Consider the following 15,222-nt stretch of genomic DNA (forward strand, 5'->3'; position numbering starts at 1 on the left):
AATATTTGCAACAATTAAAATTCAGATAAACGCAATTTACCTGCATTTATTAAAGTTTAAACTATTCTTGGTTGCTTGCTTAAAATTATATCGGGAATAAAACAATTATATGAAATACAGAAGCACATAAACCACAATTGTTATCTAAAATTTTAATAGTTTATCAAAGGTATTATGACGTAATCATCGTTACATTTTTAATCCACGATGAACGTGTGTAAAACTTTTCATTTGTTTCTACCGATTTAGATACGTCGTTTTAATAAATGTAATATCATTTTAAATTCACCACATAAAGGTTCCATTTGGCATGATTTGTGACAAAATTAGTATAGTAGGTGTTAGGAAAATGCATTTTTTTAATGTTTGCACGAACCGTTTCGCCATTTTAGCTATTCGCCGTGTTCTCGCAATGTAACCGATGCGGTTAAAATAGAGCGCACGTTTATGTTGTCAATAATTACGGAACAAAGAAACCAAAGAGTATATTGTCGGCCGAACGTAAGAAAGTTGATTTTAATATAAATAGGATTTATTCTACTAAAAAAATCCGGACGTTCTTCGACGATCCGGACGGTGACATTATCACTGAAAAAGGGGTATTTTTACAATCCTGCTTTCATATATTTTTAAGGTGTTTCACTTACATTTAAAAAAAATCAGACTATAAATTACTCCTAAATACTGAAAAACAGTCCAAAACAAAAACGCATTTTTTTCTTTGATAACCTAAAACAAAGTAACAAACATATGAGATTCTAAATACTTCTAAATACTGAAAAACAATCTAAAAAAACACACATTTTTTCCTTTGATGAACTAAAACAAACACCTTTTTTAAGTAATAGAAACAACTTACCTAACCCTATGTTTTTCCCAGGAAATGTGTTCCGTAGTTTATCACGAGGTGGAACATCTTCTCCCAACCAACCTCACTCAACCCAACAGCCAACACAACCAACAGGTAAAACTGATATTATTTTTTGTTGACTGTAAAAAAATCTGGCATTTCATTTTTTCTTGATTTTGCAACAAAAATTAAAAAATTGTTTTTCTTTTTCCGAACAAAAATTTTTAACAACTTTTTTTAAACAAAGTTTTTTTTATAAAATTTCAGCAGTTGAATCCTTAATTTTGGCACAGTGTACTTAGTAATGTAAGATTTTCCCTTCATGAAACTGTAGCATTTCTTTGCATTCCAGAACCTTCTAAAGCAGCAAGCTCTGTTGTCCCCCTATCTACCCCAGTCTTACCACCCCAGCAACCACACCAACCACTTTACATTGCACCCAATATGCTGCAGTTCTTCCAGCAAGGCAGTATACCACAGTTACTCCAAGGACAAGTAGTCCAACCATCCACTTCTGCTCTCCAGACTTACCAAGTCATTGCTGTGGACCCAAATGCTGACAATCAGCTTCGTGGCAATCCGGTTTCAACCAGAAATATCCTGCCAGCCAAGCCTGCAATGCTACCAACTGCAACATCGCCTCTTGTATCTGCTGTTGCTTATTCAGCTGCACCGATAAAGGGTCAGAATCCCATCAAAGCTGTTGCTAAGGTAGGTTAACATTTAATGTTCGTAATAAAAACATTATAGAAGCACAAATTTCCATTTTTTATTTTCTTTTTGTCATATAGTAGGGAAGAAGGGACACCTTTTCAGTCTATTTTTTCGTTCCATTTGATAGTAAACAACGAAATATAAAACCGTGCCCTCACAACTATCATAGATCGCTGTTAATTGTTTGATACACGATCAGAACATTTGGATATTATTTGCTAAAGGTGTCCCATCTTCCCCCACCCTACTATATGTATGTTTTTTTGGTATGTGTTTTTACATTTTATATTTCAGTAGATTAGGCTAAATCTTATTATTTTTCACCCATAAAAAATAATAGGTATTTAATTTGTTTATGTTCTTAGGTATCATCTTACCCCAACACCATAGCACGCCATCCTGTGCAATACATCCGTCCACCAATGAACATAAGACCAGGTAACACGTCAATCTAATTGCTCATCATATAGTAGGATGGGGAAGATGGGACACCTTTTTATTCTATTTTCTCGTCCCGCATGGTAGTAAACAAAAAAACATTCAAAGAAATATAAAACCGTATCCTCACGACTCTAATAGTCCGTTATTATTTGTTTAAAACATGATCAGGATATTTGGATATTATGTGCTAAAGGTGTCCCATCTTCCCTCATACCACTATACTATTTCTTTTTTATTAACACCAAATGCTCAAAAAAACGAAAATTTCTTTTTTCAACTGAAAACTATTTTTATGTTTATTTTAAGCTATTTTTAGATGTTTATTTGAAAAATGTTTTCTTTTTTTAAACTATATTTTGTTTTTCTCTTTTAAATAAGGTTTTTGTTTTCATTTTTCCAACGACATTCATTTATTTTTAACTGATTATTTTTAATCAAAAAAAAATTATTTCCGCTTTCTTTTGCAAGCTAAATTTAGTTGTTTGTTCTTTAAACAATGTTTGGTTTTTAACTTTTTAATTTAAAATTTTTTTTTATCAAACTAATTTTGATTCCTCAACTATTTTTAACCCACCCATTTTTTCCAGACCAAACACCCCCTACATACCACGTGACTCTACCCACTTCTCTCACCCCGAATGTTCCACCCACAATCTCAAATATATCAATCTCTTCCCTCTCGCAAGGTACAGCCATCACTTCCATTCATAAAACATCCACCACTGGTAATAATATGGACAAACCAGTTGCTTATATACAAGGGTAAGTAGGTTTGAGGCATTTCTATTTTATACTATATGAGTGAGGTTCTCTATAGGACCTAAATTTCAGAGCTACCAAATATGTTATATGGTCAATACAAAACAGGCTGGTGCCTTTAAATGCATAGAAAACCTAAAATATTGTAAAAAATGTCAGCCATCTTATATATTCTACATAAAGTGTTTGTGATCTGTATACATATAGTATTGCATTATTTTTTTAGATAAGGTGCCTCAAATCTCTTAAGTTTTTACATAAGATTTATAGCATAATAATATGACATTCATATGCCGCAAACTTTATACTCAATATGCATTAAAATTCAAACTGAAACAGATTTTCAAGACACTTAATGGCAGTTGCTCCAACCCAGTGGTCACTAATGGGTTGTTCAAACTGTCAGCTATACATAAAAAAAGTCCCCCACAAAGTAACAGACATGGTAACTCATAAGCTGACACGAGGTGTATGAAACAGAATACCTGTGTTATAGAAACTGTCTTTATCCTAGCGTGGCCGAAAAACGACAGTTTCTATAACACAGGTTTTCTGTTTCCTACACCTTTTTCGGCCAGGCTAGGATAAAGCATGTTACATTCATTCGGATTCTTGTAAAAGTCCCATATTCAATTTACCCCATGTCTTAATTCCAGCATCAAGCCCCTGATAGAATCATCCACAACCACCCTCCCATGCACTACCACATATCTAAAGCCACCTCTAACCAAATCCTTAGTTGGTATTCGTCCAATCACTGCTCCTGAATTACTTGGCCAAGCACAAGCCCTTCAACACCTTTCTACGTTCTCTCGTAGCTCGACAGGCGTACAGGGTCAGCACGAAAGCTCAATCAAGTATGTAAGCATACCGTCCCATCTTGCCCCGCGTCTAACCGGTGATAAAGGACAACCCCCGCCGTTGCCCCTACTCCAACAACAAGGGAGAGGCGTTGAAGCCAAAACAGTCGGCGCGAAGGGAAAACCCATACCAGAAACTACCCCAACAACCCAGCGTCGTTACCAGCCTTATTTCTCATTAAAAACTGACTCCAAAGCCAGCGGTCGCGTCCCATTCAACCCACAGTTGACCTCAGCAGCGAATACATTAGTAGCTTCATGTGCGTCACTTGCCCCACGACCATCTTTATCCACATCACTAAACAAGCAGCCATCTTTGGTTCCCAACACCCAAGGCTTAAGCAGCATACCAACCATGTATTCCACAACCCATGGATTTGTGAACCCTCTAGCAACCAATGTACCACTGACATCCTCACAGCCAGTAGTGACTACAGAGCAAATTTCTCACTCCTACATAATGAGTGTCACAGGTAAATCAAATAACGTTTACTTATTTTTCTGTTAAAATCTGGAAAAAAAAGTATAATAACTATTGGAAAAAATACATTTTTGGTCTTATACTGCTTACACAACAAATTATTTTTAGATTTAAATTTGGAAAAAGAACAATAACTATTGGAAAAAAATAATACATTTTTCATCATACACTGTTACATAACAAATTAAAATATTTTTAAAAATATGTTGGGTGTTTAACTTTGCAATAGTATATATTTCCATTGAGTAAATGTAAATGATAACAAACTATCCATGTGCTGACACCAACTATATTTTACTGAGCAGAGGGTGTGCAATTGGTAGGTAACATACTGGTGGTGTGCTTTAAAAAGATTAAAAATCCTTGCTGTACAAAAAAAATAACTGATCAACTAAAAAATTGTGAAAAAAAACTACAAAAAAAATCCTTCTCAAAAAAACATTAGTTTTCAGGTTCGGAAAAAAACATTTTTTCAAACATTAATTTTCAATTTGTAAAAACATTAATTTTTAGGTTCAACAAACAAAAAATTTGGGCCCACTTCAACAGTAGCTATAGCAACCGTGAACCAATCAGGTGGTAGCAGCGTGGTTGCCATGGAATCTCGTAATGGAGTTCCTTATCCAAGTTCTATGGACAGATCAAACCATTTTCCTTCTCTTGCTCAGAAAGTCCGAGCATCCGTTGCAATGGTACCAGTGTTATCAGAGTCGTTTGTCACCACCCCAACGCAGGTAAACAGTTTTGGGTTAAGCTGGCCTGTGGTCTGTTGTTAAACTCATCTGTGGGCATAGATGTCACATTTTAAAATTTTTTTTTTACACAAAATCTGGGGTGACTTTGTAAAAATTGCAGTTATATTCACTTTTAAAAAAAATATTTAAAAAAAAATGTTTTTTTATATTTATTATAAAATTTTAACAATATTTTTATTTTAGTTCCAGTGTTTACCAAAATATTTTTCTTCCCAGTTAACCAGCGGCAACACTGTGGTCATAAATTCGAATATAAACGATCAACATGCAAGTCCCCAATTACACCAAGCAGATAGCTTACCACCAACCACCACTACCAATGTGAAAAAGGTAAGTTATTTTTTCATAACACAAAATATTAAAACCACAAGATGTTTAAAAAAATATGAAGGATTTTTTTTAATTTTTAAATTTGTCAAAAATAAGCAAAAAAAATAAAAATAAGTGAAATTATGTTAAACAAATTAAAAATAAGTAAAATTATGTCTAAAAAAATAAAACCAAGTAAAATTATATCAAAAAAATTAAAAATAAGTGAAATTATGTCAAGAAAATAAAGAAGTTAAAATTATGTAAAAAAGTAAAACAAAGGAGTTTTTTTTTCTGTAAAATAAAGCTAAATTAATTCCATTCATAAAAAAAACTCAAGCGAAAAAAGAATGATTTTAAATAAAGAGATAAACATTATTTCCACAGTCAACAGCACCAGTATCTTCCACCTCCGTAATCAAACTTGCTCCCGTACCAAACAAATTCCCTTCCCGTAGACGACAGAGTTTGATGTTGGGCGGACCTGAGGATCTGGAAACTGATGATAGCAAGTAAAATACTTTAATCAATCGCAGAATAACAAAAACTATAAACAAACTAAAGAATAAAATTGTATTTTTAGTCAATTTTACAACCAAAACAATTTTGCGTTCTAAAGATTTTCAAATTTTTTTCTGAATTTTTTTTGTTTTTTTCTACAAATCAATTTTGCAACTAAAGTTTTTTAATTTTTTTTAAGTATTTTTTTCTTCAAAAAAACTATAAACCTTATACATACTATGTTTACATAACTAAGCAACCATATTTTCAACAACCATAATTTTTTTCCAAATACTTGTTGTTGTTTTTTCTAAGAAACAAATCTAAACTTCATAGATTCTATTTTTTGTTTACATTAAATTAAGCAACCATATTTTCTACAACCAGAATTTTTTTCTAAATATTTTTTTTTACAAAACAAATATAAACTTCATAAATTCTATTCTATATATGCGTAACTAAGCAACCATTTTTTTAACCATACCTGTTTTTCTAAATTTTTTTTCTCGAAACTAATATAAACCTTATACATCTATTTTTGTTGTTCACCAGTTCACTTAACTAAGCAACCATTTTTCTAACCATTTGACCATATTTTCACCAGCGATGGGAAACCACGCACAGAAGATGATGTTGGTGATCAATCTTCCTCCTCCCAACACCAGGAGATAGAGGAAGAAGTCCAGGGAAGCAGGAGGAGCATCGAACAGAAAGCAAATATGAAAGAACAAGACTTCAGCAGAGACAGGTAACTTTACTTTTTTTTTTACACTAATAAATTATTTTTTTAAATAAATATGTTTTTATGTTTTAAATGTAAAATCTGTAAAGCCAGTTTTGCAATTTAAAAACACTAATCAGTTTTTTTTTAAAAGCTTTAAGTATGTTGTCATTTTATCTGTAAATTTGATTCTTAATACAAATAGTGTTATCTGATCCAGTTTTGATTTAAAGATGAAAATATTAGCCATTTATATGTGTGAACCATTTAGGTCAAAATATAACGATTAGTAGTATTTGGTCTTTTTCTTATTCTGGTTGAATCTTGCCAGGACTTTACTTAAAACTTGTATTTTTTTAGTAAATTTAAACATAGTTTAAAAATAGAAGCAACGAAAATTTGACAAAAATCTTAAAAATGTTTTTTAATAGATTCAAATCTTTAAAAAAAATTATAAAACACAAATTGACAAAAAAAACAAACTTTTTTCAGGATTTTGGACCAAGTGAATTTTAAGGCACAATTCAGCCAACTTCCTCAGTTGAAACCAGAGTTGATACCAACACCTGGTACACCTAAGGAGTTGCCCACCACACCTGATGTAGTGTTGCAAAGCTATAGAAAGAGAAGGAGAAATTCAACTGGTAAGTTAGCGTAAATTTAAAAAGGAGATTTTTATTTATCATGCAGCTTAGAGCTTTTATTAACGTTTTTGTGTAATAAAAAAAAAGTTTAGAGGCAGCATTAAATTGCTGTCTACTTTATACACTGTTTAAATAAATTTATTATGTTAGCTTATAGTAGGGTGGGGGAAGATGGGACACCTTTAGAACATAATATCCAAATATCCTGATCGTGTTTTAATCAATTACCAACGGTATATAGAAGTCCTGTGAATACGGTTTTATAGTTATTTGAATGTTCTCTGTTTACTACCAAATGTGACGGGAAAGTAGGGTGTAAAAGTGTCTTATCTTCCCCCACCCTACTGGTCTATATAATATTTACAAAACGTGTTTTTAACAAAAAAATCTTCTTTAAACTCTCTTTAAATATAATTAAATATGCACCATCTTACCCCAACCTACTATAACCCACAAAACCCTTCTAATTTCAGATTCCCCGAACACCTCTAACTCCCCCATGCATAAACGTCGGCACAGAAGAAAGGGGAGCATGACGGGGTTGGAGGTTCCGTCAACCCCTTTATCTGCTGCCGGGTCTCGACCCACCTCTGCAGTGACCTCTAGCGGCCATTGTGAGGCTGATGTATTTACGTTCGATAACAGGGAAATGGTGGCACATAAAGGTGAGATTTAGGAGGTGTAGAATTTGTGTGTTTTTAAATGTATCCTTTTTTTTTCAAATTTATGTGGAAAATAGTAAATGCTATGTATGTTTGCCACCTTAAAATATAAGGTTGCTTCTTAGTCGGTTACTATTTTAGTTCATTTTGCATATTACTGCAGTATAAGCATTTAGATGTCCCAAACACCAAGTGTGTTATTAACAATGGCTAAAATAATTCATTTCACCTTGTACAAACATGTTTCCTCATAAAAAATGTTTCTATGGGGTATTTGGGCTTCGATAGTGGAACAATTTTCACATAAATTTTGTTGCACCAGTTATTTAACAAAGCTGCTCCCTAACATATAAGTATATTTACTATAAGTTTGACCTATTACAGATTCTGGATTACTAACATTAAAATGTTGTTCTCTCACATTAAAATATTTGATATTTAATTTATTTCCTATCAATATATTTGATCTTTCAAATCAAAATATTTGATATTTCTCATTAAATTTTTTGATCTTTTTCAAGATGAATCTGACACATCAGAACCTCCCGATTCAAAAGGAAGCACTTTGCGTCAAATCCTTGATCAGAGGAGGATGTTGGTCATCCAGTTGTTTGAGGAGCACAGTCTTTATCCTAACAGTGAGTCAGTTTTTTGGCAAAAAAAATTAAGGAGAAAAAAGTACAATAAAATGTCTTTAAAGAAATGGTTTTGTCAAATTTTTTTAGCAGTTCTCGCACTGCATTTAAAAAACATATCGTCTAGATAAGTTATTTGGATAACTTTTTTATCGAGATTTATATTTTATGTTTATTCGTTGTGGGTTAAATCTAAAACCACTGTAATTACATACATTATTCCAATTGTAACATATGTTTTGTGAATGCTCCTTGCATTTTTTTCATGTTTAGTAATAAAAATTTTGAAAAAATGTTACAGTTTGTTAAAAAAATGTTGTTTGTCAAGACTGGCTCAAAAATCAGATGGTTAAACTGTTGTGTTTCATTTAAATAATATAAACACTGTTTTTTCAGCTCATGTTACCAATGAGTTCCAATCTCAACATTCGGACATTTTTCCATCGAAGAGCTGTTTGCAACTGAAAATTCGAGAGGTAAGTTTAAAAAAATTATAAAAAAAAATTTAAAAAAATTTTCAACTAAAACTTTTTTTTATATTTTTTAAAGGTGAGGCAAAAAATGATGCAAGTTCAGGGAGAAGATAAGTCCAAAGGATCAGTAGAGGATCAGTCCTCTTCTGCTGCATCCGGACTTGAGAAGGTTGATGATCACAGAGCAGAGCAGTTTGTTTAAGATGTGACTCGTTGAGGCAACACACTGTGATGTGAGGAGTTCTTTTCGTTTTTTTCTTACCAAAGTTCACACCACCACCAGTTTTAGTTGTTTGCGCTTTTTACCGGAGCTTTTTCTGCCTTGGCTTCTCTTTGTATTTGTTCCCCACCTTTTCGAAGACAGAAGATGTAACTGTAAGCACAGGGGAGACAGGAATTTGATCATGAGAGGCATTTTTACCTGCGGTTGGTGGTCAGCGGCTGGCCCGCTGTTGTGAGATACAAGATTTGTGAGTTTTTACCTCGGCTATTGCAAGCTTCGCAGCGTATGTGTCTGAAGATGGTTTTTAGAGTTTTTTGCCAGGTGTTTTTCTACGGGAGTTTGGCATTGCGTGGTGTTTTCGCTTTCAGCGAGTTGTTGTTGTTGTTGCCCATCACTGCCTTGTCAACATCCTAGGCCAATTTTGAACTGTCAGAAACACAGTTTCTTTTCTTCAAGGCTTTGGGCTACCATGTCCGACAAGAGCCACGCTTTCTTTCCTTCTGTTGTATAAAGCGAAAATATTTTTATGTCTGTTAACTCAGCAGCACTTGTTCTATTTTATTTCATTTTACCCAGACAGCCCGAACCATTAGCTGATTTTTAACGCTAAGTGCTGTGCAGACATGGGAGTCAGTTTCTTGTACAGATTTATGTTATATTCCTATTCCTTCTGCACAACTGTATATCACTTGCTCTAATTTCAAGAGGGTCAAAGTAAAAATCGCTGTTTTCAGCATTATATTCAATTATATTGCTGCCGTTATTTTAATGCCTCTTTGTTTGTATTCTAACGTGGCACACTTGCGATTTCCATGTACTATATATTTTATTGTACAGCAAACCAGCCTTTCTTATTGCTCTTTTTTTGCTTTTGTTCCTTTTACGCCAACAATATACCCTCTCTGCGTTTTATTTGGCATTCACGCACACTGCACATAACCGCAACACCATGTTTTAAAAAGAAAGAGACCTACTAACAGCGCTGCGCCAATCACCTATTGTGCTTTATGTAGCATTTCAATTTCTCCCTTATAAATGTAAACATGACAATACAATTTCTCTAACTGCGCCACAAACAGCTGTATCTCGCATTCATGGTTACCATCCCAGGTCTGGCTTTTGGTTTCTGATACTGCACTTAAAAAAGCAAAAAGAGAAAAACGAATTAGACTGCATCACATGTTAATGTATTTGGATTCACAGAAATAGAAATGTTATTTTGTTCACTTGGATAGTAATTGGATTGTGTACATCCTTCCTATTTTTTCTTTTCATGTTCTTTTCCAGTGTCACCCGTTGTTGTAGTTAATGCAAATAACCACTTCAGTTCAATACAAGAGTCGCATTAGTGCATATTTACGTACCATTCGCAGGCAATGCTCTGCGTTTTTTTCTGCTTTTTGAAGCCAGCACCGGCGGCTTAAATGCAGTTTCACATGTAGAGCAAATTGGGCTAAACTGACAGAAAATTGACAAACACACAGAACAGACAAATCCAACATCCACAAGACTACGATGGCAAAAACATGCAGCTCTGTAATCAACTTCTCTTGGCCTGCTGCTCTGTGCAAGTACCAAGCTCTCTTTTCTCAGCTCAGCTTCAGTAAGAAAGGCAGTCTGTAAGTGGGTGATACCAGGTTATTTGTCACTACCAGGTTATTTGTCACTACTACTAGTAAAGAACCCTACAGTATATTGTTGTATGAAAATTGATATTGCTTAAACCATAACGGATACTGTTCGAACATCAATTGATAAATATTGTATTTTAGAAATATATATACACTTGTAACAACAAGAATCCTCCAGTACTTCACAGATTAGACTGTGGAAAGTGTTTGAGATTTGTAGTTTAGGGTTATTATTTAGGGATTAGTTACCATTAGTAGTTATAGGGGTTAGTAGTGTTATGGTAAACATAACAGGCTATAAAGGGATGATTCTTCACTAGCACCAGTTAGTTAAATACCTCTATTACCCTTTTTGCATGGTCATTTTTATGCGCGTAAGTACTCGCAAAAACAAAGTTAACACGCATAACTTCATAAGCCTGTCATCTGCTGTAGAAGGTTGGTTGTTACTCGCATTATGCGAGTAAAGAAAAGTATTGTGGAAGTACAGTTTCACTTTTAAGAGCCTAATCTTTTTCGGGTATTATTTTTACAGGATTTAGTTGGTAATAGCACCATGAGGTGTTAAAACTTATTTTATTAACTAGATTTAACAATATTGCACTAAAATAAGCTTAGTGAATGTTGATACGCGCATAAACAAAATGACCATGCAAAATTACGCCGTTAGCGAGTTATCATATGACGAGTTAATGCGAATCGCTATTCGCATTAACTTTTTACCATGCAAAAAGGGTATATGTGTTACTTACAAGTAGATATTGAAGGAATGCATCTTGATGAGGAACTTTTAAGTACATTCCGCTTGTCATATCACAGGCTTGCTGAAGTAATCCGGAGTCTTGACCCAATATACAAGCATCAACTACAACTCGCTCTTTTTGTGCTGGAAACAAAAGTGTTATTTAGGTTTAAAAAAAGTAAAAGAATTGTACTACAGCAATATCACATTTCATCATTTCCTTAAAACACTCCGCACTGTACATTTTAAGATTCAAATTTTTTTTATAAAATCTTTATCAAGTTATGTTGTACTGTTTTCAGATGTGCGTTATAACAATTAAAGAACCAATTACCTGCAAATATAACATTCATGAAACTCATATACTGTGAAGCTGCGTCGTCTGCTGCTTTTATTACAAGTATCCGTGCGTTGAGTTTGGTATTACCTTGAGATTCAATCTGCATTCTATGAATATCTGTTTTGTTTTAATGCTAAGGAATTATTTACAATGGTGGTATAGTTTTTATAGACCTAAAACTATCAAATTATAATCAATTATAAAGTTGCATACAGTGTAACTTTAGACCTGAATGAGAAGTTTTAGCCAAAACACCTTCGTTATAACTTATAATGTTGTTAATATGCAAGTTATTAAGGATACAGCATAAAGCAATTGCCATGGACCCTGCAATAAGAGAGTCTCTTCTAATGTCATTTTTTTCACAACCGTCTCTCATAAGCTCTTTAAACTTGTCCGTTACGGAGTCATCAACTTTTGCAAAGTGTTCATATCTACAATCACCACCAGCCTGGTCAGATATGCTTGCTTTTGATGGGTCAGGGGAATGGCTGCTCTCTTGTGCAGGGTAGAGAAATACACTGTAGTAATACAAAGTTTTTGTACATTAGAAAAAATGATAAAGGCGTGTTTTTATATATGTATTGTTTGGATACAAGATTGTGTTGTCTTTTTAGATTTACAAAGTGTTGAAGTGAAATAATTTGCAATTTCGTTTTAAAGTTAACCTAGAACACACTATAAAAAAATGAAGGATTCACAGTAGCTAGCTATACTAAAGGTTCAGTCTATATCACTATTCGTTGCATTAAGATACCTTTTAGTTGAATGGCTTGCAATAATAGCAAGCTTGTTGTCATGCCGTAACATAAGGTAGGAATTAACGAACACGAGAAGACAGTCCAGACATTTTGTGATTTGCGCTTGTCCTTGTAGAGATTTAATTCCCCACCATACTGGATTTACGTCAAAAATAACTACTAAAAGTTGTCGTTCCTCTTCGTTCGCCATGCTAAACTGGCAAAACAAAGATAACGCATTAACTTGGTTCACAATAAACTTTCCGAATGGGGAATCACCACAGATGTGTGTATATTATGTCTGTGAGAATGACCCTGCCACAAACATACTATGGGGGTCGTGAGAATACTCCAATACGGTTTATGATTTTTTGAGTGAATGTAACTTTGTTTATCCTCGCGAAGGCGGAAAACGGCAGTCCTTAAAACACGGCTGTTCTGTTTCATATACCGTGTGCTAGCTTACGAGTTACCAAGTATGTTACTTTCTGAGTAATTAATTTTTAGGGGGATTTTTTAAACTTATTTTTATGTATGGTTGATAATTTGGACAACAAATTAGTGACCACTTGGTTGAAGCAATTGCCGTTAAGTGTCTTGCCCAAGGACGTATATACGCTGACAATGGTGGCAGCGACGAGCCTCGAACCAATTATCTATTGGTTACAGGCAGGCGCGCTAACCACGCCACAATTCTCTTTTTGGGTCGAGAAAACAGAATGAATGTCCCATTTATCCCCACCCTACTATACGACCTGAAACGAAGATCCAAAAAGTGTAGGCCTATTCTTGTTTTAAATTAGAGGGCAACGGATTAAATACGGCATACAGCATCGAAATTGTTCGTTGTCAATTGATCAGACCTAAGTTTGATTTATTTTCGGGCGCTGTAAAAAAAACTGTGACCGTCCCTTTTTTAGTGGGCATATAACAAACTAACTTTGCGGGTATAGTTGGGTACCTCTTGAATAGAAACACTGTTACAAGAGCCAACTAACAAAACAATTTGTGCGTGATCAATGTTTTGTCAAGTGTATGTATGTATTCAAGTTGAATAAGCAGACAGAGCTGCAGTTTCTAAAATATAGGTTATTTGCCTATATCACGCAAGCGCTGTACATATTTTAGTGTTAAAACAGTATGACCCCGTGGAAAAACGGGCGCTTTAATTCTCAATGTTGTTATACCTAATAAACTATAATAGACTAAAGCATTATTTGTATATTTAGTTTCAGAGTATTATAACCTCTTTTAATAACTATGTCTTTGCCTGATGATGAAATCGCATGTGCATTGAAAGAACAGTTTGGATTTGAGGTCGAATCGATCAAAGCTTTAGGGGGGTATGAAGACTTTAATTATTACACAAGAGAAGCTTCAAGTCAACGGGAATTATTGCTGAAAGTAAAAAGGCCCTTCCACGATCCAGGTATAGTTCGTTGTGTTATGAATTTACAGCAGTATGCGCTGCTGTCGTCCCTTCGCTGCAGTTAAAAGTTTTAAAATAGAATTTTACTTTTTGGTTTATGTAGAATTGTTCAGCAAGATTTACATTCATTTTTGTGGCATAGCTTAAAGATAGCTTCACTGTGGACTATATGTCATAGTTTTACTAATTTAGTGGCATAGCTGGTTTCGACTGCGTAACGATTTGTCTGCTTTGCTTATTCAACCGCATTCAGTCACTAGGGAAAAGTCAAATGTGACGCCAAGAAACCTTGGAATTTGCAGATTTAGTTTGATAAGGACTATCTGTACACCAGCTATAAAATGTGACATCGTTGGTTTTATTACAGAAAGCCCAACTTCGGATGTTATGCGAAAAGCAATGGTCCATTTGCGCAGTCATGGTGTACCAGCTCCAAAACCAATTAAAAACCGCAACGGAAAATATTACGGCTGTTACAAATTTGGTAAGCGTTGAACCTGGACCAGAACATTTTGTTGGTGTAACATGAGCTTCTATATTACACTCAATCGAAGAGGTCTCCTTTGTGTACATTGTATATCGGTTGTTGCCATTATTAGGTGTATAAGTACGTAGAGTGTGGAAGGAATCTTCCGTCGTATTCGACGTTTCGTTAATGGTATATATTGTAATGTGGGGTAAGATGGGACACCTTTATCACATAATATCCAAAATTATAATTCTTTGAATGTTTACTACCTAATGAAACTAGAAAAAAAAGATAAAATGGTGTCCCATGTTCCTCCACCCTAATACACATGTTTTCTCACGCAATAGCATAAATGTTTTCTTACACTGTCTATATTTACTTTTGCCGAATGTCCAACCTGCTATTTATTATCATTTTGTAGATGATCCGGTCGGAAAGAGGTTTTTGGAGCTTTACACTTTTGTGCCTGGTAAAACTGTTGTGGACACTTCATGGACACCCAAATCTATGGAGGAAATGGCTGCCAACGTTGGGCAACTTTGCGCGAAAGTAACATTAGCATTACAGGCAGGGACAGAACCATTCGTTTATATATAGTAGGTGGGGGAAGATGGGACACCTTTTTGTTCTATTTTCTCGTCCCATTTGGTAGTAAACAAAAAACATTTAAGGAAATATAAAACCGTATGCTCACGACTTCCATAGACGTTGTTATTATTTTAAAACACGATCAAGATATTTGGATATTAGGTGCTAAAGGTGTCCTATCTACCCCAACCTACTATATAGCCTAGATACAGTATACTACTTAGTATTATCGACAATTTAATTCAATGTACATTT

At 34.3% G+C, this 15,222-nt stretch overlaps 3 protein-coding genes across 8 annotated transcripts in view; 2 read left to right on the plus strand and 1 right to left on the minus strand.

Annotated features, from left to right (window-relative positions):
- LOC778912 (protein capicua homolog) overlaps window positions 1–10,380 on the plus strand; it is a 27,547-nt gene extending 17,167 nt beyond the window's left edge. For 5 of the 6 annotated variants that reach the window (XM_026834156.1, XM_026834155.1, XM_026834158.1 and 2 more), the window contains exons 30-43: window positions 881–964; window positions 1,203–1,561; window positions 1,930–2,002; window positions 2,593–2,767; window positions 3,421–4,097; window positions 4,619–4,839; window positions 5,077–5,190; window positions 5,557–5,681; window positions 6,275–6,418; window positions 6,884–7,035; window positions 7,509–7,700; window positions 8,219–8,335; window positions 8,729–8,808; window positions 8,882–10,104. In XM_026834156.1, the coding sequence (XP_026689957.1) occupies window positions 881–964; window positions 1,203–1,561; window positions 1,930–2,002; window positions 2,593–2,767; window positions 3,421–4,097; window positions 4,619–4,839; window positions 5,077–5,190; window positions 5,557–5,681; window positions 6,275–6,418; window positions 6,884–7,035; window positions 7,509–7,700; window positions 8,219–8,335; window positions 8,729–8,808; window positions 8,882–9,007 (2,639 nt within the window). In that variant the 3' untranslated portion in view covers window positions 9,008–10,104. Of the gene's footprint in view, window positions 1–880; window positions 965–1,202; window positions 1,562–1,929; window positions 2,003–2,592; window positions 2,768–3,420; window positions 4,098–4,618; window positions 4,840–5,076; window positions 5,191–5,556; window positions 5,682–6,274; window positions 6,419–6,883; window positions 7,036–7,508; window positions 7,701–8,218; window positions 8,336–8,728; window positions 8,809–8,881 lie in introns of all 6 variants that reach the window. The other variant, XM_026834154.1, reaches the window with a different exon arrangement.
- Window positions 10,199–12,744, minus strand: LOC100184165 (general transcription factor IIH subunit 3-like). The gene is made up of 5 exons (XM_002120767.5): window positions 12,499–12,744; window positions 12,045–12,262; window positions 11,736–11,858; window positions 11,412–11,545; window positions 10,199–10,645 (listed from the first exon to the last, which is right to left on the minus strand). The coding sequence occupies exons 1-5, from the start codon at window positions 12,690–12,692 to the stop codon at window positions 10,385–10,387; spliced, it is 930 nt and encodes a 309-aa protein (XP_002120803.1). The 5' UTR covers window positions 12,693–12,744; the 3' UTR covers window positions 10,199–10,384.
- A 972-nt stretch (window positions 12,745–13,716) lies between these two features.
- LOC100175524 lies at window positions 13,717–14,998 on the plus strand. Its single transcript, XM_026834324.1, has 3 exons — window positions 13,717–13,910; window positions 14,278–14,394; window positions 14,801–14,998. The coding sequence occupies exons 1-3, from the start codon at window positions 13,742–13,744 to the stop codon at window positions 14,974–14,976; spliced, it is 462 nt and encodes a 153-aa protein (XP_026690125.1). The 5' UTR covers window positions 13,717–13,741; the 3' UTR covers window positions 14,977–14,998.
- The last annotated feature ends 224 nt before the right edge of the window (window positions 14,999–15,222 follow it).

This window comes from Ciona intestinalis, chromosome 4, assembly GCF_000224145.3.
Source record: "Ciona intestinalis chromosome 4, KH, whole genome shotgun sequence".
Lineage (NCBI taxonomy): Eukaryota > Metazoa > Chordata > Ascidiacea > Phlebobranchia > Cionidae > Ciona > Ciona intestinalis.